This window comes from Oryctolagus cuniculus, chromosome 8 (genome assembly GCF_051225735.1).
Source record: "Oryctolagus cuniculus isolate XC-2025 breed Fujian yellow rabbit chromosome 8, ASM5122573v1, whole genome shotgun sequence".
Taxonomy (NCBI): Eukaryota; Metazoa; Chordata; class Mammalia; order Lagomorpha; family Leporidae; genus Oryctolagus; species Oryctolagus cuniculus.
Genome location: NC_142874.1, coordinates 10,636,216 through 10,663,650, shown reverse-complemented (window position 1 = coordinate 10,663,650; position 27,435 = coordinate 10,636,216). Strand labels below are relative to the sequence as shown.

Here is a 27,435-nt window from a genome sequence, read left to right as displayed (position 1 = left end):
ACTTTTCAGAATTTCGCATATGTAGATCCAATCTACTCATGACTTCGTTAACTTACAGAGAATGAGAAAAAAGAAGTAGAATTGGAAATATGTCCAAGTCTTTGGTGTTGTTTAATATTTTACTGATGGTTACAATGGATGGTAGTTACTATAAAGAAAATTTAAAATATAAACTGTTTGCTTTAAACCTAATTACCTAGCTTGAAAATCACTAGAATGTTTAGGTTTTGATATATTTCCTTCTAGTCTTTTTTCTATGAATTCAAAATTTTAAATTCGGATAATACTGTTTTCAGTTATGTCCATTGCAGACAAGAAATAAAGTCTGTATATATGTATGTATGTGTGTGTGTGTGTATACCTTTTTAAAAGTTTTTTTGATTTTATGTATTTGAAAGGCAGAGTGACAGAGAGCGTGGGAAGAGGCAGAGGCATGGAGAGAGAAAGATTTTTCTTCTGCTGGTTTACTCCCCCGATGGCTGCAGCAGCCAGGATGGGCCAGGCTGATGCCAGGAATCCAGAGCTCCATCTGGTTCTGAAGTGCAGGTGGCAGGGGCCCAACCATTTGGGCCATCTTCTGCTGCCTTCCCAGGCTCCTTAGCAGGGAGCCGGATAGGAAGTCGAGCAGCCTGGGCTTGAACCGATGCTATGATATGGGATGCCAGCATCGCAGGCAGCTGCTTAACCCACTGTGTCACAATGCCAGCCCCCATATACATAATCTTTTAAAAATGGGAACCTTGGGGCCCAGGGCCAGTGTTGTAGTGTAGAGGGTTAAGCTACCACCTATGACAGCATCCTCTATGGGCACCAATTCATGTCCCAGGTGCTGCACTTCCAATCTAGCTTCCTGTTGATAGTCTTGGAAAAGCAGCAGAAGACAGCCCAATTGTTTGAGCCCTGATACCCACATGGGAGATCCAGATGAAGTCCCTGGCTCCTGGCTTCGACCTGGCCCAGCCCTGGCCATTGCAGCCATCTGGGGAGTGAACTAGTGGATGGAAGATCTCTCTCTATCATTCCCTTTCTGCCATTCTGACTTGCAAATAAATAAATAAATCTTTTTTAAAAGTTGGAACTTATGAAAAAAAACATTATGCTTTCATCTAATATAATTTCTATTCTATCATAATTCTTAGAGTGGTTGATTGATTGATTTGGTAGAGTAACAGAGAAAGAGGGAAAGACAGGAGCCAGGAGCTCTACCCTGGTCTCCCACATGGCACTCAGGAGCCCAGGTACTTGGGCCATCCTCTGCTGCCTTCCCAGGCACAGTAGCTGGAAGCTGGATCAGAAGCAGAGTAACTTGGACTTGAAGTGGCACTGTGATATGGATGCTGCCACATACTGGCCCCTCTGGTAGAATTCTGAATGGACTTTTGTGATTTTACTTTTTTAAGGCATTTTTATTTGTTTCCAAAAAATTATATTATCTGTCTTATTTGAGAGTCACATAGTTGGGATAATCGAATGATATAAGAATCATTCTGTACTCCCTACACACCAGGAAAATGTAAATTAGAAAGAAGAAAGGGGGACAGGATTTTTGATACAGTGAGTTAAGCCATAGCTTGGGATGCTGATATCCCAATCACAGTGCTTGGTTCAAGTCCAGGCTACACCTCTTCCAATCCAGCTTCCTGCTAAAATCTCTAGGAGGCAGCAGATGATGGCCCAAGTGCTTGAGTCCCTGCCATGCATGTAGGAGACTCAGGTGGAGTTCCTGGCTCCTGGCTTTGATTAAGCCCAACCCCAGCCATTGCAGGCATTTGGAGAGTGATAGCAGAGAAAAGACTTCCATCTCAGTCTCTCCCTTTCTCATTCTTTCAAATAAATAAATCTTTTCTTAAAAAGGAAGAAAATAGCCATATTACTACTTAAATACATGTAATTCTACTGCTACTCCCAAATGTCATTAGTTGGAAGTAATTTTTATTTGTAATTCTACTTTTATTTGGAAGACTATCGAATATGATAGTTGTTGATTGAAATATCTCTAATATATCACTAAAAAAGTTTGGGACTGCTTCCCAAGTTGATTTCCCCATACAGGGAAGCTAAGTCAAAAATCAAATACGAGCATTCTGGTGTTCAAGTGGTAACTGCGGTGACGAACAAATGCTCAGACGCCCTGTAAATAGATTAATCTTGAGCAGCTGTTCCAAGGATCTTTAATTAAACTGCAAAGTCACTTGAGTCTATCCTTGAGTCTCATTCTCCCACGGCTAATACTCAATGTCCTTTTCTCAAAGTGATGCCTAAGTGCCACCAAAGTTACTTTCAGAATCTCTCTCTGTTCTGTTGCCTTTCTTACACTATTATACTAGTTTCTGTTCTCGTTATCATCAACTTTTATAGGATAATCATCTCTCCTTTTTCTTTTTACTCTGAGATGGCATTGCCAGATTAATCTTTCTAATAATCTTACTATTTTTATTGGACAAAAACTTGATTTTTATTGTGATTGGAATACTTAACATGAAATTTGTCATCCTTTTTAAAAATTTTATTTAAGTTATACAAGTTTCATGTATTTCATATATACAGATTAGTGGTACTTCCCTCCCTCCCTCCCTCCCTCCCTCCCTCCCTCCCTCCCTCCCTCCCTCTCTCCCTCCCTCCCTACTATGCACCAACCCTTCCTCCTCCTCCCTCTCCCATTCACACTCTTAAATTTTCAAAGATCTACTTTCAATGTGCTTAATGATTGCAAGGTTAACCCTACACTAAGACAAGAGTTCAACAGGTAGTATAAAGAAAAAAAAAAAAAAAACACTGCTCTGTGACAGAAGATACAAGGGCTATAAACAATCATCAAATCTCAAAATGTCTATTTCTCTCCAATATATTACATTGTAGGTACTCTATTAGTTACTCCGTATCAGAGAAAGCATATGATATCTGTCTTTTTCGGGACTGGCTTATTTCACTCAGTATAACAAGGTTTCAGTATACAGTATAGTATTTACTGTTTACTATAGGCACAAGGTTATACAGCAGATCTCTAGAGTTGTTTTATCTTGCACTACTGAAAATTATACCTGTTTCATACCAGTGCCTCTTCTCCTCTACCCTTCAGCTTCTGATAAGCACCATTCTCCTCTACTTCTCTGTGTTTGACGACTTTATGCACCTCATATACACAGGGTGCTTCCCTTAGCATAATTTCCCTGAGGTTCATCCACTAAGCGCCCAACCATGTTGCAAATCATTGAATGTCCTTCTTTTTGAAGGCTATTATTTACTACATGAATAATCCATATTTTCTTTATCTTGTTGAAAGCTGGTGGATATGTGTTTCCACGTTTTGAATAGGTTCCCACGGCAATTGAGTATAGTTAAAGCTCATGTGTGACTGTGTGTGTGTGTGTGTGTACAAACACAAATGTGGGAACTGGGTGAAAGAAACACAAAACTTTAATCTTACTTTATTTTTTAGCATGACATCCAGTTATAATTCTACGCAAACTTTTGCATTCCTTTTGAATTAGGCCCCTACTGTTACAGATGACCCTCTCCATCCCACTGCTAAGCGTTCACTGCCATATCTTCTGTACCTCAAGTACTGTAACAATATCGCTCTCCATCTACCAAAATCCTACTCAGGCTTTGACTCCAGTTTATATACCACATCTTCCATTCCACCGCCCCTGCAGCATTTATATGATCTTTCCATTGATCACAGCACAAAGCACACAACACACTGTAACTTGGACTTTGACTTGTTGTTCGATTGTGTAAGGTATAAATTGCCACAGTATTAAGTTCCCCAAAGGGCAAAGACTAGAATCTTCTCAACTTTGTAAAACTTCACGCACAGTATATATGTAACAAATTATTCATTGACAGAATGACTATAAATAAATAAATAAGTGAACTGAACGAATGAATAGATTAGCAAACACAGTGATCCTTCTTCATTCAAAGTGGCTGGAACTGCCTTAAAACATTGGTATTTTTCCAAGACACTTATTTGCATGTGTAGAATTCGTATGCAGAGGAGTACTTATCATTCAATGCAGTCTTAGTTATCTGTAAATAAAGTGCCTGCTTTGTCAATTATCCATGACAACTTGAGATTTCCTTTGATGTAGTGCTCAGTTAGGTAAGATAAGGGAGTGGACAAAATTGGAAGGAAGTCATGGTTAAAGATGAGGTTAAAAGAATCCAAACACTTAGCAAATCGAGAAAAAAAAAAACTACCACAAAATCAGCTCCAACTAAGAATTTCTGCCACATGCAGAAAAGAAAATTATAGGTGGCTAATTTTCCTGGTAACTCTGTTATTATGTATGTACAAAAGCCTCATTCTAAATCTAATTGTATCTACAAGTAAGGCCAAAGGATTTTGTAAGATTGGTCCTTTTGTTTCTGCTTTTCATTTCAGTGCATACAGGTAATAAAAAAAATACTTTGGTAATGTTATGAATGCCTGCTTAGAAATATCTCTAGTTTAATTTTGTCAGTCTTACAAACAAACCCAGAAAGATCTCAAAGCTGACATAAAATGAATGTTTACAGCATGTGTGAATATGTAGAGGAAATCATAAAATTAGGTTACTCATTCAATATTTATTATATATTGCTCATCTAAATGTCTCCAAAATTATAAGTTAGGATCTGGAGAGAGAAATGCCATTGGGAAAATCATATCCTTTACCTAGAAATGAATTATGGCCTGAGCTCACCAACAGAAGGGGGATAGGGCAAGGCAGTGGTTAACGGGTAAGGGATCATCCTAAAAAACACAAGGTAGATTTTACTGTCTATTGACTTAGAGAATTTGGACAAAGGACTTGAACAGGTAGTTTTCAAAAGAGGAAATTCAAATAGCCAACAGACACACACAAAAATGCTCAGGATCATTAGCCATCAGAGAAATGCAAATCAAAACCACAGTGAGGTTGTACCTCACCCCATTTAAAATGGCTCTCTTACAGAAATCAACAGACAAGAAATGCTGGCAAGGATGTGGGGAAAAAGTACCCTAAGCCACTGCTTGTGGGAATGCAAACTGTGCAGCCACTGTGGAAAACAGTATGGAGGTACCTCAGAAATCTAAATATAGGTCTAACATATGACTCAGCAATCCTACTTCTGGGAATTTACTCAAAGGAAATGAAATTAACATATGAAAGAGTGATCTGTCCCCCCATGTTTGTTACAGCTCAGTTCATAGTAAATAAGATATGGAGTCAACCCAGTGTCCATCAAGTGATGACTGGATAAAGAAATTATCACACACACACACACACACACACACACATAGTGTGAGATACTACTCAGCTGTAAAAGGAATGAAATCCTGTCTTTTGCAACAAAATGGATGCAACTGGAAACCATTATACTTTGTGAAATGAGCCAGTCCCCAAAACACAGATACTTTGTTTTGCCTGATCTGTGGTAACTAATAAAGTACAAAAAAATGTAATGTATATGAGGAAAATTGACATTTTGAGATTAGTTAATTATTTATAGCCCTTGTCTCTACTGTTGAGAAGTAGAAGTTAATTTCTAGTTACTATTTGTTGAATTCTTTACTTAGAGTAGGGTTAATATTTTTTTAAGATTTTTTAAAATTTATTTAAGAGGTAGAATTACAGAGGGCGAGACATATAAGTCTTCCAGCTGCTGATTCACTCCCCAAGTGGCAGCAACAGCCGAAGCTGAGATGATTCGATGCTAAGAGCTAGGAGCTTCTTCCAGGTCTTCCACATGGGTGCAGAATCCCAAGCACTTGGCTGATCTTCCACTGCTTCCCTAGGCCATAAGCAGAGAGCTGGATTGGAAGAGGAGCACCTGGGACTAGAACTGGCACCCATATGGGATGTGTACACTACAGGTTGAGTCTTAGCCTACTGTGTCACAGCACCAGCCCATAGGCAATCTTATGAACAGAAAACAAATGAAAGTAATTCATTGTAAAAATTAAAATAAGAAAGGAAGGAGAAGGGAGAGTGGGAGTGTGGGCAGGAAGGAGGGTAGGGTGGGAACGATCACTGTTGTCCTAAATCTGTATATATGACACACATGAAATTTGTCCACCTTACAATTAATTAAAAAAAAAATACTTCTGGACAGTCTGAGTTGACCCTAGGATTAATGTGGCAGATCTATTCTGCTGGGCACACTCAGGGTTGGGCCTCCTAGTGCCACACCAGCCAACATGGGATTGGAGGAATCTGTTTTGCTCCATCAGGCCATAGAGACTTCTCAGGAAGTCCTCAAAGAAGGCTTATCCTACTAAGACTGAAAAATTGCACTAGATGGAAACAAAAGAATCTCAATGAGAATCCTCTATCCTAATGTTCACACTCCTAATATCAATGGCATGGAACTATCTCCAGAGGCAAAAGACCCAAGAAGAGAAGTTACGATAGTATCCTACCAACCCACTGCAGAATTCAATATCTATGAGTACAAGCAAGACTTGGCCTTCTCTGCTTCTGTTATTACCATGGCAAGGTGATCATTATCTCCTTCTCTATACTGCTCTCCTTTAGTATCCTATCTGGTGGGAAGAAAATGCAGCTGGCTAGTTGAAACTTTGAATTGGCTCCAGGAAGGGAGTTGGGAGCCAGGGACATAGCTATGTCATTGTCTTTGCTGTTGACCAGCTCTGGCGCAGATGGTCTGCGATTTTGACCAGGTCAGTGGTGACAAATTAGGGCATGAAATTGAACTCAGGAAGTCATGCCCTGTAGCAGCTTTTTTGGGTTGAAACTATTCCTTTGAGAAACACTTTTTAAAAAAAAAAATGTATGAAAATCTACCACTCATCTGTAGACGTTAAAAGATTGCCCATAGATTCAAAATATATATTAAAAATATATATTAGCTGTTTATGAAAGACTTTAATTCTTTGTCATAATTGTATCTTAATTAGAGCTTTCAAGATATTTTAAATTGCAGGCTGAATAGTTGTTTAAAATACTTAGCATCATCTTTGTCAGTCAAATCGTGGAAATCTGATTGAAAGGTCTTTTTGTTTTAATTCCAAAACTATTTGATGGCTCTGTGTCCGTGAGTAGCTGGAAACAGCTGTCAGTAAGACCGATATTAAGTATGTCCATCTGCCTCTGTGCTTGTTAAGAGCTACTTCTCCTTTCTTCTGCATACCAGTTTTCTTGACTTCCTCTGCTGCTAACATACGGTATAAAATTGTTGCACCTTGGTTTAGTTCCTCAAATGCAAATGAAAGAGTGCATGTTATATAAAAGGATTACACATTTCTCACTTTCACTATAAGTGAATTTTCCCGAAACATAAACAAAGCATATGAGAACAACTTCTGAGAACTGCTAAATCATTTCACTAATGCAACTCTTCTGTCTCTGCTCCGTGCATGTTTAAGTAGAAGCTAAGGTGTTGCATTCCCAGCCTGTTGATGATCTAGTGCTTTGCCATCTTTACCCAGGCTTCTTGATGCTTTAGTCACTTCAATTACTCTTTTTTTTTTTTTTTTTTTTTTTTGGACAGGCAGAGTGGACAGTGAGAGAGAAAGACAGAGAGAAAGGTCTTCCTTTTGCCGTTGGTTCACCCTCCAGTGGCCATTGCGGCAGGCGCACCACGCTGATCCGATGGCAGGAGCCAGGTGCTTTTCCTGGTCTCCCATGGGGTGCAGGGCCCAAGCACGTGGCCATCCTCCACTGCACTCCCGGGCCACAGCAGAGAGCTGGCCTGGAAGAGAGGCAACCGGGACAGAATCCGGCACCCCAACCGGGACTAGAACCCAGTGTGCCGGCGCCGCTAGGCGGAGGATTAGCCTAGTGAGTCGCGGCACCGGCCTAATTACTCTTAATACCAATACAAATACATAAAAATGCCCTGCCCCCCAAATTATAACTATGAATTTATTCAGTTCATAATGCCAGAATTTGCATGGCTACCAAAATGAATAGGAAAGAATGAATATGTGTGGTATAGGCTTTAAGAACAGTGGCAACTCAAGAATTCAAAGAATCATGGAAAAGAAAAACTAGCGGTTCTTGCACAGATGGGTCCTAAATGTAGCTGAAGTGTTATCTCGCTAGGAGGATATACGGACATCAGATCATAGTAGAGGAAATTTCCAGAGGCAGCTCTTAACATAGAGAACACAATAGGCAGAAGAAAATAACCATCTGACCATTCACTGAAAACAATGCTACTTAACATTTATTAATTGCTTGGTTAATTTAATCCTCATTCACAGTCTATGAAGTAGACATTGCTGTCTGCCCATTTTTGCTAATAAGAAACTTGAAACACAAAAGATTAAGTAATTTAACATGCAATGGTAGGAAGAACTCTGCATCTAATGCTGATGGTACTTTGAACAACCACACCAGCACTTCCCAACATTTTCCACATCATGGCACATGCAGAATGTGATGGCAGTTGTGAGTCAACTGGGGTTACTGCCCAACCCAGGACCTCCAAGCTGTCCTGTAGGCTGACGGGAATCGAGCTGTTTCACAACAGTAACTTACCTGTGGCAAAACCCACAACTTATCAGCTCTTAAACTCGGTACCAGGCTACTATGCCTGCATGTGAGGGATTAGTGGGAAATATGGTAGAAACATAGAGCAAATCCAAACTATGGAAGGTCATACAAAAACAGGTGAAGCAATTTGGCTTTTATTTGATTGGTGCTAGAGTTCTTTTTTAAAAAAATATTTATTTATTAATTTGAAAGAGGAGGAGAGGCAGAGAGAGAGATTGGTTTTCCATCCGCTGGTTCACTCCCCAGTTGGCCGCAACGGCTGGAGCTGCACAGATCTGAAGCCAAGAGCCTCCTCTGGGTCTCCCACGTGGGTGCAGCGGCCCAAGGGCTTCGGCCATCTTCTACTGCTTTCCAAGGCCATAGCAGAGAGCTGGATGGGAAGTGAAGCAGCCGGGACTCGAACCAGCACCCATATGGGAAGCTGGCACTGCAGGCAGCGGCTTTATCCACGAGGCCACAGTGCCGGCCCCGGTGTTAGAGTGCTTAAGGAGCGGCAATATTTTGAAGAGGGTCTGAGTCACTACAGGTTCTAATACTGACTTTTTAATAGAAGAAGTAAAGTTTTAAAGATAATTTGTGGGGCCGGCATTTTGTCTTAGTGGATAAAGCCACCATCTGCAATGCCAGCCTCCGGTATGGGTATCAGTTCATGTCCCAGCTGCTCCACTTCTGATCCAGCTCCCTGCTAATGGCCTGGGAAATGCAGTGAAGGATGGCCCAAGTGTTTGGGCCCCTGCACCCATGTGGGAGACCTGGAAGAAGCTCCTGGCTTCCTGGCTTTGGCCTGACCTAGTGCTGGCTGTTGTGGCCATCTGGAGAGAGAACCAGCAGATGGAAGATCTCTCTGTCTCTCCCCCTCCCTTTCTGTAACTCTGACTTTAAAATAAATAAATCATTTTTAAAAATTATCATTTGTATATAGGTTGGCAATTCAAAACCACTGGAGATATAGAGAGATAGAAACACTAATTGTCCTGATTGCCATTATAAGTTATAGAATATATTGAATTATAATAATGTTCCCCATAAGTGAGAACAAATATTTTATGTCAGTTAAAAAAATTAAACAACTTGTAAGGGAAGGACTGTGAAGTTGGCCTCACTGAGGTAGATAGTGTAGGGAGGAGAAAAATCAAAAGTATCACATTCAAATCTTTCCAAATAAGCAGAGGAGAAATGCTAACAAAGAAATGAGAGTGGCGAGGAGGACAGTTCCATGGGAAAGAGACAGCAGAGGGATCCCAGCCTTGGAAAAGAAGTTCAGGGTCACGTGGCTGAAGTTTCTTTGCTGGAGTACTTTTATGGCATCAAATAATCCCCAGCTGTTCTTGAGCACTTCCAGTGAGGAAATCCGCGTTCCCCTGGGGCAGCCCTTTCACCTTTGGGGAGCTCTGCTTATGTTCATTTCCTTATACTTTGTGAATACTCATTCCTTTCGACGCCTACTCATAATGGAGTAATGGCAAGGTGACCAGAACCAGTGACTCTCTCACACAGCAGGTATTCACATAATGGAGTAATGGCAAGATGACCAGAACCAGTGGCTCTCTCACACAGCAGGTGTTCACATAATGGAGTAATGGCAAGGTGACCAGAACCAGTGGCTCTCTCACACAGCAGGTGTTCACATAATGGAGTAATGGCAAGGTGACCAGAACCAGTGGCTCTCTCACACAGCAGGTGTTCACATAATGGAGTAATGGCAAGGTGACCAGAACCAGTGGCTCTCTCACACAGCAGGTGTTCACATAATGGAGTAATGGCAAGGTGACCAGAACCAGTGACTCTCTCACACAGCAGGTGTTCACATAATGGAGTAATGGCAAGATGACCAGAACCAGTGGCTCTCTCACACAGCAGATGTTCACATATTTGAAGACAGCTACCGTGCCTTTTTCCTCCTCTTAGCTGTAAAGTGTGGTAATTAGTATTTCATTTTGTTTGTGGACAAATGATGACTATATTTATACCTTAAAGGGTGGCCTTTATGACTTACGGTCTTGAAATATGACAGAAGAGTCTCAGCCACAGTATTGGAAACGTTGGATTCTGTTTTATTCCGTTATCATCTCTGACCTTCCATGCCCAGAACTCATACATTTTGGGTCTGTCCACTATAAGCAGTCGGTATCCCAGCTCCGACAATCACTTCGTGTGTCCTTCTAACTCCACTTTCTCCAACCTTAAGAATGGATAGAGCAGTGTCTCATAAGCCTAAAGGGAAGATGTTTCAAGCAGGGATGGTTAGTCAATAATACGACATCAGGAAGGGTGAAGAATTAGAAAAGATCTTTAGACTCGACGAGGGAGGATGTTGATAGCTTAAAATCTCTTGTTCCTACATCAGAATCCTTTGAGGTAAAATATGACAGAGTCCTGGCAGTGTTAATGCAGGCTTGGAAAATTGAGTTACTTTTATAAAAACACAGTGTCTTGCATTTATAGTCCCTTGCAGCAATTTCTGTTGATTTTATTATTTACATACTGACAGTAAGATCTTACTGTGGGATAGTGTTTAGACTTTGCACAGATAAGGGTATCTTGCGTTATCTGAGCCTCAAAATAGCTATACAAGGTTTTACACATGGAGAAAACCAACTCTGTAAACTTCTGAAGCTCCTCAGTGCAGAGAAAAGTGAAACTGAATTGCATTCCAAACTTACGCTGCGATGACACAAATATACTCCTTCAGCCAGCTTTCTTTAAGACATGTCTGTACTATGACTGATCTAGGGATTCAGATACCTCAAATGGCTAACATACCCTTATGGAGCAGTCTACACATACGCAGTTGCCATCCCACTTCCTCCCACTTTGAACAGAAGTCCTTCACAATCATGGTGACCTTGAGTCTCTCAGAGCCACCCTCTTCCCATAACACGTCAGCCGCGAGGTGGTTTCACTTACCTTCCTGCTCAGAACGAGATCCCATGGCCAGGTGCCTGTGCGTTGTATTTTCTGATGTGCAGGAATCCGTCCCTTGGTTGCACTTCCTATTTCTGCCCCAGTGACTGCAGGACTGCGAGAGTGTGCTACCCCCTGTAGGCCCGCTCTCTGACTACTGGATCCTACCAAGTCACAGTGCAGTGCTGATGGTCTTGACTATAAATCCATGCTGTCTCATCTCACCGGGGAACCCATGGCTGCTCCACAATTTGTATGTTCAAGCTTGGTTAATTTCCCATCATACTCACCAAGTGGCTTTTTCTAATTATTTACAACCTCTGGAAGACCTTAACCCATGCCTTCATCCCTCTGTTTAGCACACATGTTGTCTCCTATATCTCAGAAGATATTAAGATGCCCCAGCCCCAGCTGTTGCAATTTCCTCAGGTTCACCTCTTATTTTCCTCGTTTTCTTTTTGTTTAGAGAAAAAGTATTGGTGCCCCTCCACATCATGTAGTCATCTTTCACTCCTCCAAAGATCCTCCTGTACCCTATTTTCTTGACCTCTCAAGGATGTTCTTTTGACAGTTGGAAGTCCTATTGCCTGTGATTTTTTGAACAGCTACCCCTCTGTAAAACCTTCACTTCTGCTTATGAACAAGTTCAGGTTTTTTCCCATTGAAAACAAAAATAAAACTTGTTGTAGCTTTCTGTATTTTCACTGCTCTACTGTATTTCTCAAAAAGGAGAGTGATTATATGAGGGTTTTCAGAAAGTTCATAGAAATCGCACATTATCTCTTTAAAATTAAGTTCATATTTAAGAGAGACAGGGAGAGATAGCCCTCCTTTTCACAGGTTCACTCCCCAAATACCTGCAACAGCTGGAGCTGAGCCAAGCTGAAGCTGGAGCTCCAACATGGGTGGCCTGAGGTTCAAAGTGCCAGAGTCTCAAGTACATGAGCTATCACCTGCTCCCTCCAAGAGTACGCGTTAGCAGAAAGCTGGATGGAGACCCAGAGCCAGGTATTAAGCCAGGTACTCCAGTACTGGACGTGGGCATCTAACTCATGTCTTCACTGCTGGACAAAATGCTGGTTCCTACACATTATCTTTTAATTTTAAAAGATGTATTTTATTTATTTGAAAGCCACAGTGACAGAGAGAGAGGAAGAGACAGAGAGGGAAAGAGATCTTCCATCCTCTGGTTCACTTCCCCAAATGGTCACAATGGCTGGGGTTGGGCCAACACGAAGTCAAGAGCTGGAAACTCCACCCGAGTCTCCCACATGGCTGGCAGAACCCAAGTACTCAGGCCACCGTCTGTGGCTTTCCCAGGCACATGAGCTGGGAGCTGGATCAGAAGAACAGATGGAATTCAAACTGGTGCCCCGGTAAGGAATGCCAGCATCACAGGGCAGCTTACCCTGCCATGCCATGACACCGATCCCTTCGTATTATGGTTTAACCCCACTTTCCATGAACTTTCTGAAGAACCTCATATCTCTTCACTCATTAACTTGAGCATGAATTCCTCACCCTACTGCTTAATATGTTTCAATATAGATTCTGCTGAACATACTTGTAATCATTTTTCGCTTAGTAAAATGAGATCTGAGAATGAGTGCCAAACTCCAAAGCATGATGAGTTTTGAATAGGATTAACATCCAAATTAAACCAATACAAATGCAACAATAGCCATAATTACTGTGCTTCAAGATTATTTAGTTAGAGAAGAGTATGGAGAAAACAGCCATAGACAAGTGAGGAGAGAGTGTTAGAAAGATAAGCCAAAAGAGGCAAAAACAGCATGGGCTAGGAGAGACAAGAATCGAGAAGCCCAACCTGAGATGCCGTGTACAGGCCGCAGGCAGGGCCTGCCTGTTGGAGTCGGATGTGTTGCCAGTGTGCGTTGCCACCAGCTGGGCCTCAGAGCCCCTACAGAGGCTCCAGGTGAGTTTCTGGTCTCCTCCCCCATGTCACCACATCCGTCCAGGCTCCCATTATCCAGGTGGTTGCATCGTTGTCCAAATGAACTTGCCTCCAGGCTCATTTCTCTGCCTTTCCAATCACCCCACTTACTGATGCTCTTACTGTCTCATTTTCTTTGCATAAGGCAAAAACCAAGAAAACTTGAGCAAATGAAATAATGAATGAACAAACATTCCAAAGTTATAGAATCACTATAACCCTCACAAAAAGGATGATCTTAGTGATGAATTATTTTTTTAAAAAAATGTATGCAGAAAAAAATATTCTGCCAGATCCAAGAAGCCTTGGCAGAGTAGTAGGCATGGTAAAGAATAAATATCATTTAAGACAAATAAGACCCCCCTCTCAAAAAGTAAACATTTTTCTTAAAACACAAACATGAAGTCAAGTTAAGCAAAAAAAATTTAAAATTTAATTTTCTACAGATCATCTTGTGGTCTGCTATTCATAGAAAGCTAGAAATTATGTGGAAATACCAGTTCATTCAAGTCATAAATGGTGAAAATCTCAACATATGCTAATTAGACTGCAAGCAGACTGCTCAAATACTAAAATACCAATAAAATCTTTAAGTTCAGTTTGTTCTTGTCACTAGGTGTCTGACATCAATGTGGATAACCGATGATTTTATAGAATCACTCAAGGCTTAAACCTTGATTTCCCAACAGATAAAAATGCATCAAAATTATGAATATTTTAAAGTGCAATTTTATTGCATTATTGAAATCACTTTTTCTTTACAATTATTCTATTGGGTAAAGCATTTTGATGTTTCCATTAGTATGTTTTCATATATAATCAGCAATTGTGATTTGTTTGAAATATATTGATTTAAGAATCATTTAATTCTTTTTTATGGCAATATCACATTCTCTTTTATTTCTAGCACATCTTTGAAGTTGATATTTAGCTCTTAATTTCTTGTAGAACAATCTCAACATGATTGGAAAAAGACTCTTGGGGTCCAACTTGAGCTGGATAATTTAGAGAAAGTTCAAAATACCAAAAACATGTAAAATAAATCATGGGGAATGGAAATGAAAAAGAGCTAGGATTTTTATTTTCCCTGAAGGAAATAACCTTAGTTTTATGAGAAGTGGTATTGCTGCTGCTGATGCGTCAGGTAGCAGAGGGCTCTGTAAGACATGGGAAGTTGGACTACAGTGGTACTCCAGGTCAGTTTGAACTCAGGGATCAGCTGGGTTTTTGTCTGAAGCTTCTTGGACATAAATTGCCTTCTTTGTGTCAGTTAAAAAGTCAGAGCCTTGAAATCTTTTTGGTAGCTGTAAAATATTTGACAATCTCTTTTTAGTGATGAATTATCAGATGGCAATGACTGCAGATTTCTCTTTTTCAAATGAGAAGTTTTGTCCCTGGAAGCAGACGTCTTTAATGTCAGGCCAAGAGGGGCTTTAGTTTTTATTGTGTGTTTCTCTATGCAACCTTTCCTTCAATTTTATGTTACTTGAAGACATTGGAGGATTTCTTGAGTAAAACTTGTTTTTGTTACTGTTGATAATACTAATCCATTGTCCTTAACTCCACTTCATCATGCCTAGGGTAAGAGAAGGGTCCAAAAACATCCTCTGAAAAGGATAATAAATACAAGCCTGGATGTCAAAATTTTTTTGTCCCCAAATAAACTTATCTTTTAATTCTATTTTCCATGAGCTTTTGAAATCCCCTTGTATTTTAGTGTTGGCAGCCAAAATGTCTCTGCAGTAACTGGTCAACCCTAAAGTTATAAATCAGATTCAATTCCAAACAAGATATAAACCAATGAATGATGCTGTGTTCCGATAAAACTTTATGTATACAAGCATTCAGTAGGCAGAATTGGGCCCTGGGTTGCTGATCCCTGGTGGAAGAGAGTATCTGTGTGTGGAGGAAAAGAGATCCAAGCACTTTAAAAACTGTCAGGCTCTTATCCTCTGTAACTCAGTACACTTCAATGGCTAACAACAAATATTGCAAATGTAAACACTCAGATTTACTTCATTGGCTGCATTTACGGTGAGTCCTGTTTCGTTGGCTGAAATCCACTGTTTTTGGCATCCAGTGGGCACCTGTGAAGCAATACTACATGGACAACAAGTGTGACACAATATAACAAACCAGTGCTTGCTGCCTAGGTTTAGAGAGAGAAACTATTCCCAGCCGTTTTTAGATTTCCCTCCCCACATTGACCTTTTGAATGTGTGCCACATCCACCATTTGCTACATCCACCAATGCAGTCGGGGGAGGATGCCCACCCCAGTACTTGAGAAGTCGGTGTTCCCTTGGCTTACTTTATTTTTACTTCAGAAATGGATTAAAAATACTTGTGCTTTCTGTCATACTTCTTTATTTTGAGGTTAGGAGGCGTTGGGTTTCAATTCCTGAATCTTACTGCACTAACAGTCCTAGCAGCCATTGCATTTCCCCTGGGACGTAGTTGATTATTTATATAAATCTTTTTAAAAATCTTCCTTTTAAACCTCACACTTTTTTATACACTTAAAAGGAAAGAGTGCAGCAGTAATTTATACCATCTTTCCAGCTTGCAACCATGACTCAGCTAAAAAAAAAGGGGAATTATGTGGATTTTTTAAAAAACTTAAAAATGTTAGCATTCATATTTCCAACAGATTTAAAGCAATAGTTCTAATTCAGTTTGTTAACAACTTCTAGGAGCTGGTTAGATCATTAGAATTATTGAAGGGCTGAGATTTGAATGTATGACCTGAAGTTAGCAAAGTCTTATCTCATCCAAAGAGAAAAATAAGTTGTTATTAAAAATCTGAATAATGAAGGTTTCATGAGCTGTCAATCTATGAAGTGGATTCATAGTAATTTAGAAACTTGTTGAACTCTGAATTCACTGGTAGATGTAGTAATTAGCATGTGCAAACAATAGAATTTACTATACTTGGATTGTACATGACCCATGAGTTTTGTAACTTTATTATCAACAGTGTGTACTATGTATAGCCACCAACTAGATGTTCATCTTTCTAAGAAAATCGTATTATTTTCAGGCTGAGACTTTACTCTTTGGCCACCCCCTTAAAAGATCTCAGAATTCTTCTGCCTTATTAGATATCATATTTACTAAATTACACACCACGGCCATATAAACTGACATCAAAATAACAGTGAGAAGTTATCAGACTGCAACATTTCTTAGACTACTTAGAAGTCACAACTTTCATACATGATAGCCTACACACAGCCACAGTGACCTGCTAAATAGATTAAGCTTGGCTTGTAGCTCTTAAGGCTGGCTTCGGTGAGGATGAGCTGACGGTGCAGTTTTGACATGCCATTCTCTCGTGACTTAAAACTCGACTGAGGCCAGCGGTGACCATGCAAGTGGAAGGGAGTTGGTATTGATCAGGGACTGCAGCACCCAGCTCGGGGTGACCCGCCCACCTGCTGTGAGTCTTGGGTTGCAGTTTCCAGGGTAGCCTGGGCTATGCCGGTGTGCAAGTCCCCTGGTGAGCAACGTTCTCTGGGAGATCTTACACCGGCTGCTGTGTCCTCCCGCAGGATCTGTCACTGCGAAGGGGATGAGGAGAGCCCACTCATCACGCCGTGCCGCTGCACAGGGACCCTGCGCTTCGTGCACCAGTCCTGCCTCCACCAGTGGATCAAGAGCTCAGACACGCGCTGCTGTGAGCTCTGCAAGTACGACTTCATAATGGAGACGAAGCTCAAACCCCTGCGCAAGGTATGGTGTCTGCTGGAGTTGGTGTGGGGGCGAGAACGTGCAACGCGGGCTTCTCTAAAGATCCTTCCGTTCTCCCAAGACTGCAGCATCCAGGAAGTGTACGTGTCCCGTGCTCGGCTCAGTGTGCAAAACGAGCCAAGTCTTTGCAGAGAATCCCTCCTTCCCCATGTTGTGTATTCCAGGGCCTTAGATTTATTTATCATGTTCAACAATGGGCATGAATCGTATCAGCTAGCTTAAGTCAGCATTTAATATTTAGGGTTCTTTGTGTTAAGCTTAGAGAAGAATTCTAAGCTCAGGCACAAACGAGCCTGGCAACATGGTAAAGTTCAGGGTTGATTTCAAAAATGTGGGAAATCTTTATTAAGGGGGAGTGGGTCAGAAAAATTAAAGGGGAAGCTGCATACCCAAATCTCGGGGGCTCAGGCCGGGGGCTCACAGCGTGGAGGGTGGGGAGCCCCACAGGCAGAAGAAGGGCCAGGAGCAGCCACAGAAAATGGGGGGCGGGCTCAGAGCACTGCAGATTTATTCTCTTCCAACAGGGGCGTGGCTATGTAGTCTAATTGGCTGGTGGGCGGATACAGGTGAGATCAGGTAGGTGGTTAGGGTGGGCGTGGTTTCCAGACCACGAGCCCAAACTTATCTCCCTGTTTGGGTCCCCTACCATAAGTACACGTAAGGAAATGTAGATAGATAGATAGAGAGATAGATAAGGAGTTCTCAGAAACCTCACAGAAAATTAGTATTGTGAAAAACTGCGTGGATTCAAAATTTTTTGTCTTTTAATTCTGTTTTTCCATGAACTTTCTGCAGTACCTGTGTATATGCAAAATATGCTTAAAATTCAATGTCATGCAATTGGTGAGGATATTGCGCTTACTCAGGTCCATTCCCAAGAAGGTTAGATGATAAATTAAACATGAACTCTAATTTCTTGAAAGTCAGGCTTTACGTGATAATGATAAGAGAATGATTTCTTCTATAAGGTTTGGACTGTTTTTTATGTTCACTTTTATTTTGAGGATGCTTTCATGTTTTATATTAATTCCAATAGGTGTGGGGGGGATACTTTTCCATATCATGCACTATACTGTAAGCGAGAGATGCATTGTTTTGTCTAAATTTGTCTTCAAATTCATTTGTGTTGCTGTTCTGAATAATAGCAGTGAGACTGTTAATCAGATACAAAGCTAGCATCTCACCCAAAGCTACAAAAGACCAACTTGTAAAGGACACATACAAGGACAATGTAACTCACGCTTGATGGCTGAAGCCAGAACACAGCTCTTCTCTTTGCCTAACACACATGGATGCCTTGCATATACACATGCCTCAGTTTTCAAAGGAGAGCGTGGCAATCACAGTTTAAATAGTGAGTCAGCCTGGGGCTGCTTTTTCACTTAAATTAAATGCAAAGCTAAGGTGGCTAGAAAGAACATTGCTTGGAAAGAAACACGATGGGTTCCGGAATGAGCAGATGAACAGCAAGCGAGAGCTTTCCAGTGAGCTCTGACTGCTGCCTCGCCATTGCCCCCTTTGTGGATTCGGTGAGTTTTGGAGAAAGAGAACAGCATTGCCTGCTTTCATGGTAGTCTTGACTTTTAAAAACTGCGAGTGGTTTATGGACATCAGAAATGATGCACAAACTGCTCCTGGGGTATGCGTTGTCTCTTTTTATCATCTGGGGTGGCCCAAGTGCCAAGATGTGATGCCGTTCCTCTGGATCCCACAGCTAGCAGTGCCACAGATAGAAATGGGCCCTCACTCCTTGCCCTTTGCTTTATCCACGGAACAGATGCTGGTACTTCTGGAGTAGCGAAATGCCACATGGTGCTCCAGGCTTCTCTCCGTTGCTCTTCCTGCCCCTCAGGAATCCCCAGATTGCTTCATGGCATCTGTGTTTCTCCACCTTCGTCTCCCACCCTTTCTCTGTACGAAATTTTGATCTCAGCTTTGTCAAACATAGTATTTCCATTTGAGAGTAACAATCTTAGATAATGACATAATTAAACTGTCCCATTATCATATCTACTGTCACCCCTCCTCCTTCTTTGGATAATACAAATAATATCATACCAGGAAGGAACTTGTAAAGTCTTTGTCTACCTGCAGCTTTTGTAAAAACCACTCCTTAAATACAGCCTTGATTCTTCTCTAGTATTCTCTTCACCATGATATATAACTCTATCAGGAAATAATGTTCTTCTCAACTAACCTGTTGGTAAACTAAAGCAGCAAATACATCTGTCTTTTTAAATATTCACGAGAATGAAGATGATGCTGCAACCCAGTGGACACCTGCTATCTGCTGATTAATGAAATACCCTAGTTTCTTTTCAAACAACATTTCCTTTGATTGATCATACATATTGATGAAGGACAACATTTCTACATCCTCCACTTTTGTTAGTACTTATATAAGTGTGGGGGTATTAGAAGCTAATCCACTGGTCACTTCCTGAGAGACAGAGATGTATTTTATCTGATCCACAGGGCATACCAGTTGAATTCTGGTTATCAGTATTTAGATATGTGATTATTTCATGTTTCAATGCACTTCAATCTATATGAAATTCACAGTATCTGGCATTATTGGATTCACATTGCCATGTAGAAACAACCAGTAAAGATAAGTGACGGCACCTTTAAAACGCATTTTGCTTTCAGGAACTCCCCTATTCTCAGCCCTCACTCTCTTTCTGATCCTAAGACTTCCTGTCATGTCCACCGTTCTCAGAGACGCCACCACCCTGTTGAGGGATCTGAACTTTCAACTCCTTATAACTCCTAATCTAACACATGGGTTCTAGACCTGGGGAACATGCATTCTCTGCCTCCCTCTGTGACTTACAGCCTTTAACAACCTAGGAATATACTCCAAATCCTCACTTTCCCCTAAGAATATGAGTCCCTGGAATAATGCTGATGGGGTGGTATCCACACTGATTTTCAGATTCTGAAGTGATACCAACCGTACAGATAGGAGACATTTTTAAACTGTTCTAGATTTTTTCTGATGGCACAGAGATTCATCAATAGTTTTCTTTTGGTAGTTCTTAAGTGATCATAAAGAATGCCAGATACAGCGTTTGGTTAGAATATATTTGAAGTACATCCAATTAACTGCTCTCAGCTCAGCAATTCCATTACAGTTTATAACGTTTTAAAGACCAACCACATGAAACAATTAATTTAGCTAATGAGTCTGAATCTCTTCCATTAGCCAGTAGAGGCAGAAGATTGTGTTTAGATGCAGTGGCTTCTTAGAGCAGAAAGGTGTGGCTCTTCATACTCCTATGGACCTTGGGGCATAAGAATCTCTAAAGGTATCAGTAAAACTGTACTTCATTAATTGCTACATCAGAGTCTACAGTTAGCAAATTCATCAAGGCACCCTCATGTTTCTAGAGGAAAATCTTTAAAGCCAAAATAAAATCAAGGGGGCTTATTCAAGGAAAAACTGTTTTCATCAGCGTTAAGCCCGTAGCTCAGCTGTTTTCCCAACACTCAATAAAGGTCCCATTAATTTGCTAGTTACACAGGGTGAGAAATAATTCTCAGAGCCTAGAAAAGTAAAAAAAAAAAAAAAGCCACAAATAAGGAAAGCACTGTTATGACTGAGTTAATTTGGAAATGTACACAATATCAACGAGGAGGCATAAATTAGTCTCCTACTCGGACACTGACAAATTGCATGGAATTTAACTTTGAATCACTCCTGAATGGGAGAAGTCAACTGTGGGGTCTGAATGTAAGTTTATCAGGTCAGCAAACACTGCTAACAACTTCATATCCTCCCCTGAAAAACTTTTTTATATAATTAGCATATAGAAACTATTTGACAAATATTTAATACAAGATACAGCCTTGTATTCTGGGTCTCACTTGTAGAAATAAAATGAGGAATTGAACAAATTACCTTTTACTTTAATACGATTAGGTTCATCCACATGCACTTGTCGTTTTTGTAAGTCAAAGAGTTGAGGAGTGGGCATTTGGTGCACTGGTTAAGACAACACTTGGCGTACACATATCCCACATCAGAGTGCTTGGGTTTGGTCCTGGCTCCACTTCTGAGTCCAGCTCTCTGCTAATGTGAACCTTGGGAGGCTGGAGGTGATGGCTTAAGTATATGGGTCCCTGTCATCCATATGGGTGACCCAGGTTTCTGCGGGCAATTGAGTAATGAACCACTACCTGGAAGATCTGTCTGCCTGCAAAATAAAATTTTTAAAAATAGTTGAATATTAGAAAGTTCATAAAATATAAATTCTGGGTGAATTTATTATGCCAAATTAAAAAATCATTTTGATATTTCTACATTTCCACCATAGTGAAAATTTGTGGAGAATACATATGATGAAAACACTGTGTGTGGATTCCACAATTTTATTGTACCAAAATAAACTTAAACGTTTAATTCCATTTTCCAAACATTTTGAGGTACCCCTATATAATGTTTAAAATACCTACTCTGAAAAATAACTATGTTTGACAAATACTTGCTTAGTTTGATGTAGCATCCACCTTTCAGAAGAGCCAAAGGCCAGTGCAAGTTACCGTAGTAAGACAAGTACCAGAGATGGTTATGGATTCTCTACTGATCCAGAGGTCTTCCATTTCATAGCCTTAAAGAGCACAGAGCAAGGATGCGGCCTAACGACACATAGTAGAAACTGGAAGCGCATCATTTACTTGCCACGATGGGGAACTCGCTGTCTCACTAATATGATCAGTGCCTACTGAATTTTTCCTCTGTGTCACATATTTAGAATACATCACCTAATTAATTCAGTGTCCATTACTTCATTACAACCCCGGGTCGTGTAGGCATGTCAAGCCCATTTTTCATAAGAGGAAAATGAGACAGCATATCAAACTTATTCAATACCACACATCACCAGGCTGCCTGATTCCAAAGCTTGTGCTTGCTGCACTGTGCCCTGCTGCTCCGAAGAGCCAAGAAGCTTCTCTTTATACGTTAAAACTTTCATTTCTGCATAAGCTGATTTCTGACATAAATCTGCAGAAGAAATTCCTCTAAACGTAAAAATTTTCCAAAATCTCTCTTCTCAAGCGTGTGTATTTTACCCAGGAATTTTTCTTGATAACTCAGTTGCATCATTACATGCACACCAATTAGTTTTGCAGGCTGCAAAACGTGACCAGCTTCAGTAGTATGAAACACATATGAGGCCATTTGTCCCTGTTCCACTCTGCCTGTTGATAGCCTTTCCATCTGCCTCTTGTTTCCTTTTCTGCTCTGTCCTCCAGTATCAGCCATCACTTCTCCACTTCTGATTGCCCTCATTCAACATTTTCCAGAGCTACTCCATTAATTTTTTTAAAAGATTGATTTATTTATTTGAAAGGCAGAGTTGCAGAGAGGGAGAGAGATCTCCCATCCATCTGCTGGTTCACTTCTTAGATGGCCACAGCGGCTGGAGCCGTGCAGATCTGAAGCCAGGAGCCAGGAGCCTCTTCCGGGTCTCCTAAGCAGGTGCAGGGGCCCAAGCACTTGGGCCATCTTCTGCTTTCCCAGACCACAGCGGAGAGCTGGATTAGAAGTGGAGCAGCCGGGACTTGAATCAGCGCCCATGTGGGGTGCCAGCACTGCAGGCAGTGGCTTTACTCACTACACCGCAGCGCCAGCCCCCGTTTACATTTTAAACAAGAACAAAAGAGAGGCTTTACAGAATTGGGTCTACAAAAGGCTGAAGTCAGTTCTGAATGAGCTGTCTTGGTTGCTGGGCAGAATTTCAGTGGCAGTGTACATTGTGACATCATTCCGGGGTCCGTGGAGTTCCCTCTAGCGTGCCTCTGTGTTCTAAGTTTGACTCAGGGTACATGGGAGGACGAGATAAGGACGGCTTTGGCGAATGCAGTTCCGATGTCTGGGCTGTTCTCAGCATCAGAGCCCAGTTCTGCAGCGTAGTTTGTCGTTCCATCTCCTCGCAAACGTACAAACCTCCAAGCAATGAGAATCTCTGCTCTCTTACAGTCCAAACAGAACTTCCTTCACACCAGCTGCAAAAACCCTCCATGTCCATAATTTACAGTGCATACTCGTCCTCTCGTCTTCTTGTATCTGACTTTACTTCTATAGCAATGCAGTCACTGAGAGACGTCTGAGTGATTGAGGACACACTTGGGCAATGTTTGGTGTTTAAATTCACACTCTCCAGAGGAGCCAAGCGGGTTTTCCACAACAATGCCTCCCTGTCTCCTGGTGGTGGTGTCTGGGGTCAGACACTCTTCCCCTCTTTGTCACTGCTTCATTCCGTGAGAAGGAGTGCAGCAGCTACTGGTAGCTGTGGGAGGGACTCCATGAACACACCACAAAGTAACAAAAGAGAGGCTCACGTGAAGGATTTTAACCTCATCAAAGCATTACTCGTTCTGCTTAAGTTGTTGTCATTTATTTGCTTTCTTGCCTTACCATATTCATGCTCTCAGAGCTATACTTGGTAGTTCAATTAAAATAGCATCCCAGTGTGAATAGGTAACAATGTCAACATGTCTTATGTGGAGTAATTATGAGATGGAAAAATACAGTATCTCTTGGATTTTTCTAATGGACTAGGATGTATCACATGGTGTTTATGCTTTTGTCTTAAAATGCAACATTAACAGATTAATTCGTCTTCTGAAATTTCAAATAGATGTGTAGCCATCTGGGGTCAGTATTAGAGCATGAATTGTTCAAAATAGAAATATTGTCTTCTGGGCTGTAGAACAGCTTATTCTTTTAATGAAGTTTCCATCCATTAACAGTCTTCCCTCTAGGCAGCTCTGAGCCCACATCAAGCAGCCTAGATTCTGAATGACTGTTGGGACAGGGGTCCAGTGATGCCCAGTTAATTCATTCATTCAACTAACTGTACTGAGTTTCTACCATGTGCCACAAGTGTGCAGCAGTGAGTAAGAAAGAACAAAATCCCTACCCTCAGAGAACATGGAAGGTACTACAGAAATATGGAAAATGATGCAAGAGTCCCTATTCTATAACTCCAAGGGGAATGTACAAATAATTCAGACAGAACTGACCTCCAAGACCATTGGTTTTTGTAGAAATTCTTATCTAAAGATAGATTTTTACAAAACTATAAATACTTAGCAAAAGGACTGTGTTTTTTCTTTGTGCTTCACATAACCCAGATAATCAAGAAGGTATTACTTAGCAGTCGGAGACCAAATCTCTACAAGAAAAGAACTAAGACTATAGAGCAGGGTTTGACTGAGAGTGTTACAAAATAACCTGAAATAAAAACACCTGAACAATCCTTGTTGACTCTGATCGATTAAGTGGAGCGATTCTCTTCAGTACTTCCTTATTAGTGGATCCAGTTATACATGACTGTAGTTCATTTCTCTAAATGCTATTGCTTGAAGAACATGACCATACTTTCCAGTAAGACTGTTACCTGTTATTATTCCAGCTATGAACACACTTAACTTACATTAGACTTGCTATTGAAGTCTATATCTGGATGAAGTTTCATGCTTGAGAAAATCTATTTTTATTTTTAAAAAAGACTAGGATACACAAAATGGAACTTCTTTTTATATTGCTTTTTCTGATTTATTGAAATACAAACTAAGGTTGAAATGATGGATTTCCAGTGATCCATATGGAAACCATCAAAACATCAAATTAGCATGTACAGAGACACTCACAGGCGTGCAAACACACACACACAAACCGAGTTACAAGTAAAGATTTCCCCAAAGTATCATGTTATGATTGAGTTTTAAATTACTTTCATATTTAAATTTTCCTCCACTTAAAGACTTTTTTCTCTCAGCTGTGGGGATATTTCCAATTCATTATTCTAATTTCTCAAGTCTTGACATCAAATATAAGAAAAATCTCCCTTATAAATTAATAGTTTAAATTTCTTAAACTTAAGGCACTGGAAATCAACTTGGCTTTTAAAAAAAGATTTATTTTATTTATTTGAAAGGTAGAGTCAGGGGGAGGGGGGAGACAGAGCTATATCTTCCATCTACTGGTTCACTTCCCATACGGCCACAACAACCAGGGCAGCGCCAGGCTGAAGCCAAGAGACAGAGCTTCATCCAGGTCTCCCATGTGGGTACAGAGGCCCCAGCATCTGGGCCATCTTCTGCTGCTTTCCCTTGCGCATTAACAGGGAGCTGGGTCAGAAGTAGAACAGCCGGGGCTTGAACCGGCACCCATATGGGATGTTGGTGTTGCAGGTGTCGACTTACTCTGTTACACCATAACACCAACCCTCAACATGGCTTTCAAAAAGCAAATATTTTAGATCTAATTAAATTCATTTTATATTGAATTGACAGGAGAGAAATAAGGATGACTTTGATATGAGAAAGAGAGAGAGAATCTTCCATCCACTGGTTCACTCCCCAAATGGCTACAATAGTTGAGGCTGGGCCAGGCTGAAGCCCAGATCTTGGAACCTCATCTGGGTCTCCCACATCAGTAACAGGAGCCCAAGCAGTTTGGCCACCCTCTGCTGCTTTCCTAGGCTCAGGAGGAGAAAGCTGGATAAGAAGTGGAACAGCCAGGTTCAGCCAGTGCCCACATGGGATGCTAGTGTCCCAGGCAGCTTAACCCACTGTGCCACAACACCAGCCCCCAGAGATAATCCTCTGTGTCTATAGTATCCTAGGTTGTGCAAAGCAGGATGCGAGGTAAGGCTTGAGTGCTAAATAGCACAAGTGTCCTTTCTCAGGCTCTCTTATTTCCCTCCAAAGCAAAGCAAGAAGTACCCTCTCTATAGCTAAAGAATAAAATCAACTAGGAGGTATGATTTTTAAAAAAATGTAGGATAGGAAAGAGGAAATGAGGGAAGAAGGAAGGGGGGGGCAAAGAGAGGGACAAGAAGTGTTTGAAGACAGCAGAGAGGGGCATCCTGAAAGGTGATGCAAGCCAGGGCTGTGTCCAGACTGCGCTTTTATTTTTTTTTATAAGTTGTAAGCTGGTAGTTAAAAGCTCAAGCAAAGCACGTTCAACTCCCTTCTGACAGCAAAGCTGCTCTGCAGCCCCAGGACACACACAAAAGCCTTCCGACCCTAAGGAAAGGTGAGATGGGCTGAAAGCCATTTTCTGCCTGGCACGGTGGAGCAAACCAGTGCAGGCTGAAGGTCTAAGCAATTCAGTTCTCTTGAGTCTAAGAAAGATAGTCTGTTTTTCCAAGGCTAGGGTTTCTTTAAGCGTCAATAGAATGCTGGTGTAATATTTTATCAACCAAGTTAAGACCCTTTTCTACATCTAGGAAACTGTTTCCCTAAGGGCTGGATGGGCTTCTACTGGGTTCTATTCCTGTGGAAGTCCACGAGGGCAGCCAGTTGCGTCTGAAAGACTGTGTGAGGGGGTTCCGGTCCCGTCCAATTCTAATTCGTTTCTCCCGCTTTATTTGTCAGTCAGCCAATACGAAGCACCTGCTGTGTGCTGGTCACTGTCTCTGGCACTAAGATTAGAGTGGTAAAGCAGACAAAAACCCTCTGAAGTCAGGGAGTTCCATGCTGGTAGGATGGGGGTGGAGATGGAAAGCTTAGAAATGAGTGGCTCACAAAATATTGGAATAGACTTGGAAAAGGTATGTGTGGGATATTATTCTAGCCACTCCCAACAAGGTTAATATAATTCCAACTGTTAAATTATAGCTCAAGGGAAATTTGTGGGAATTTTTAAGTGAAGAAACACTTGATTTCGCAGCTGCCTTTCTGTTGTGTTAGGGGAACAACGTAATAAAGAGAATTAAGATGAAACGGTTGTTGAAGGAGTGTAGGGAAGCGGGGCTAGAAAGCTACACAAAGATAACCCCTTCCCGAGTTGGCTAACAACAGCCACCAGCAGCACCTGTGGACAGCTGCTCACCCCACAGACAACTTACTTTGTATTAGGCAGCGGGGGTAGCATGAATGAATGAAGCAGTGCCTGCATGTGATAAACAGCAAATAACACGACACTGAGGCTGTCAAGGAGTGGTAGGGACTGCAGTCCCACTCAGCTCCAGCTCAGTGCTGCCAGCCCAGTGACTCTTTCAAATGAAGGAAACCCCGAGATTTAACTGAATCTCTTTCAGTTTTGTAAATGATAGTAACTAGTTCAAATTGTAAAAATATTTGTGCAAAACTAAACAGATCTGAAGGTTGGTTTCAGCCCACAGGCTAAGAGTGCGTTGTCTCTGCTGTAGAATGCCTGCATGGCTCTGAAGATGTTTGATGGTGCACAGGGTAGGCAGTGGAAAGAATCCGGATGTAGCTTAGGGGAGGGCTGTGCTTGGCTTCCATGTAGCGGCTGTGCGGTTTATGTGAGTCCTGTGACTGGGAACAGTTTGCTTTTGGATTGGATGAAAAAGAGGAAGGAGTG

The 27,435-nt window shown here is 41.3% G+C and overlaps 1 protein-coding gene across 11 annotated transcripts in view; it reads left to right on the top strand.

Moving 5' to 3' along the window:
* MARCHF1 (membrane associated ring-CH-type finger 1) overlaps positions 1–27,435 on the top strand; it is a 973,853-nt gene that overhangs the window by 898,759 nt on the left and 47,659 nt on the right. For all 11 annotated transcript variants that reach the window (XM_051831701.3, XM_070047277.2, XM_051831697.3 and 8 more), the window contains one exon: positions 16,895–17,075. In XM_051831701.3, the coding sequence (XP_051687661.3) occupies positions 16,895–17,075 (181 nt within the window). The remainder of the gene's footprint in view (positions 1–16,894; positions 17,076–27,435) is intronic.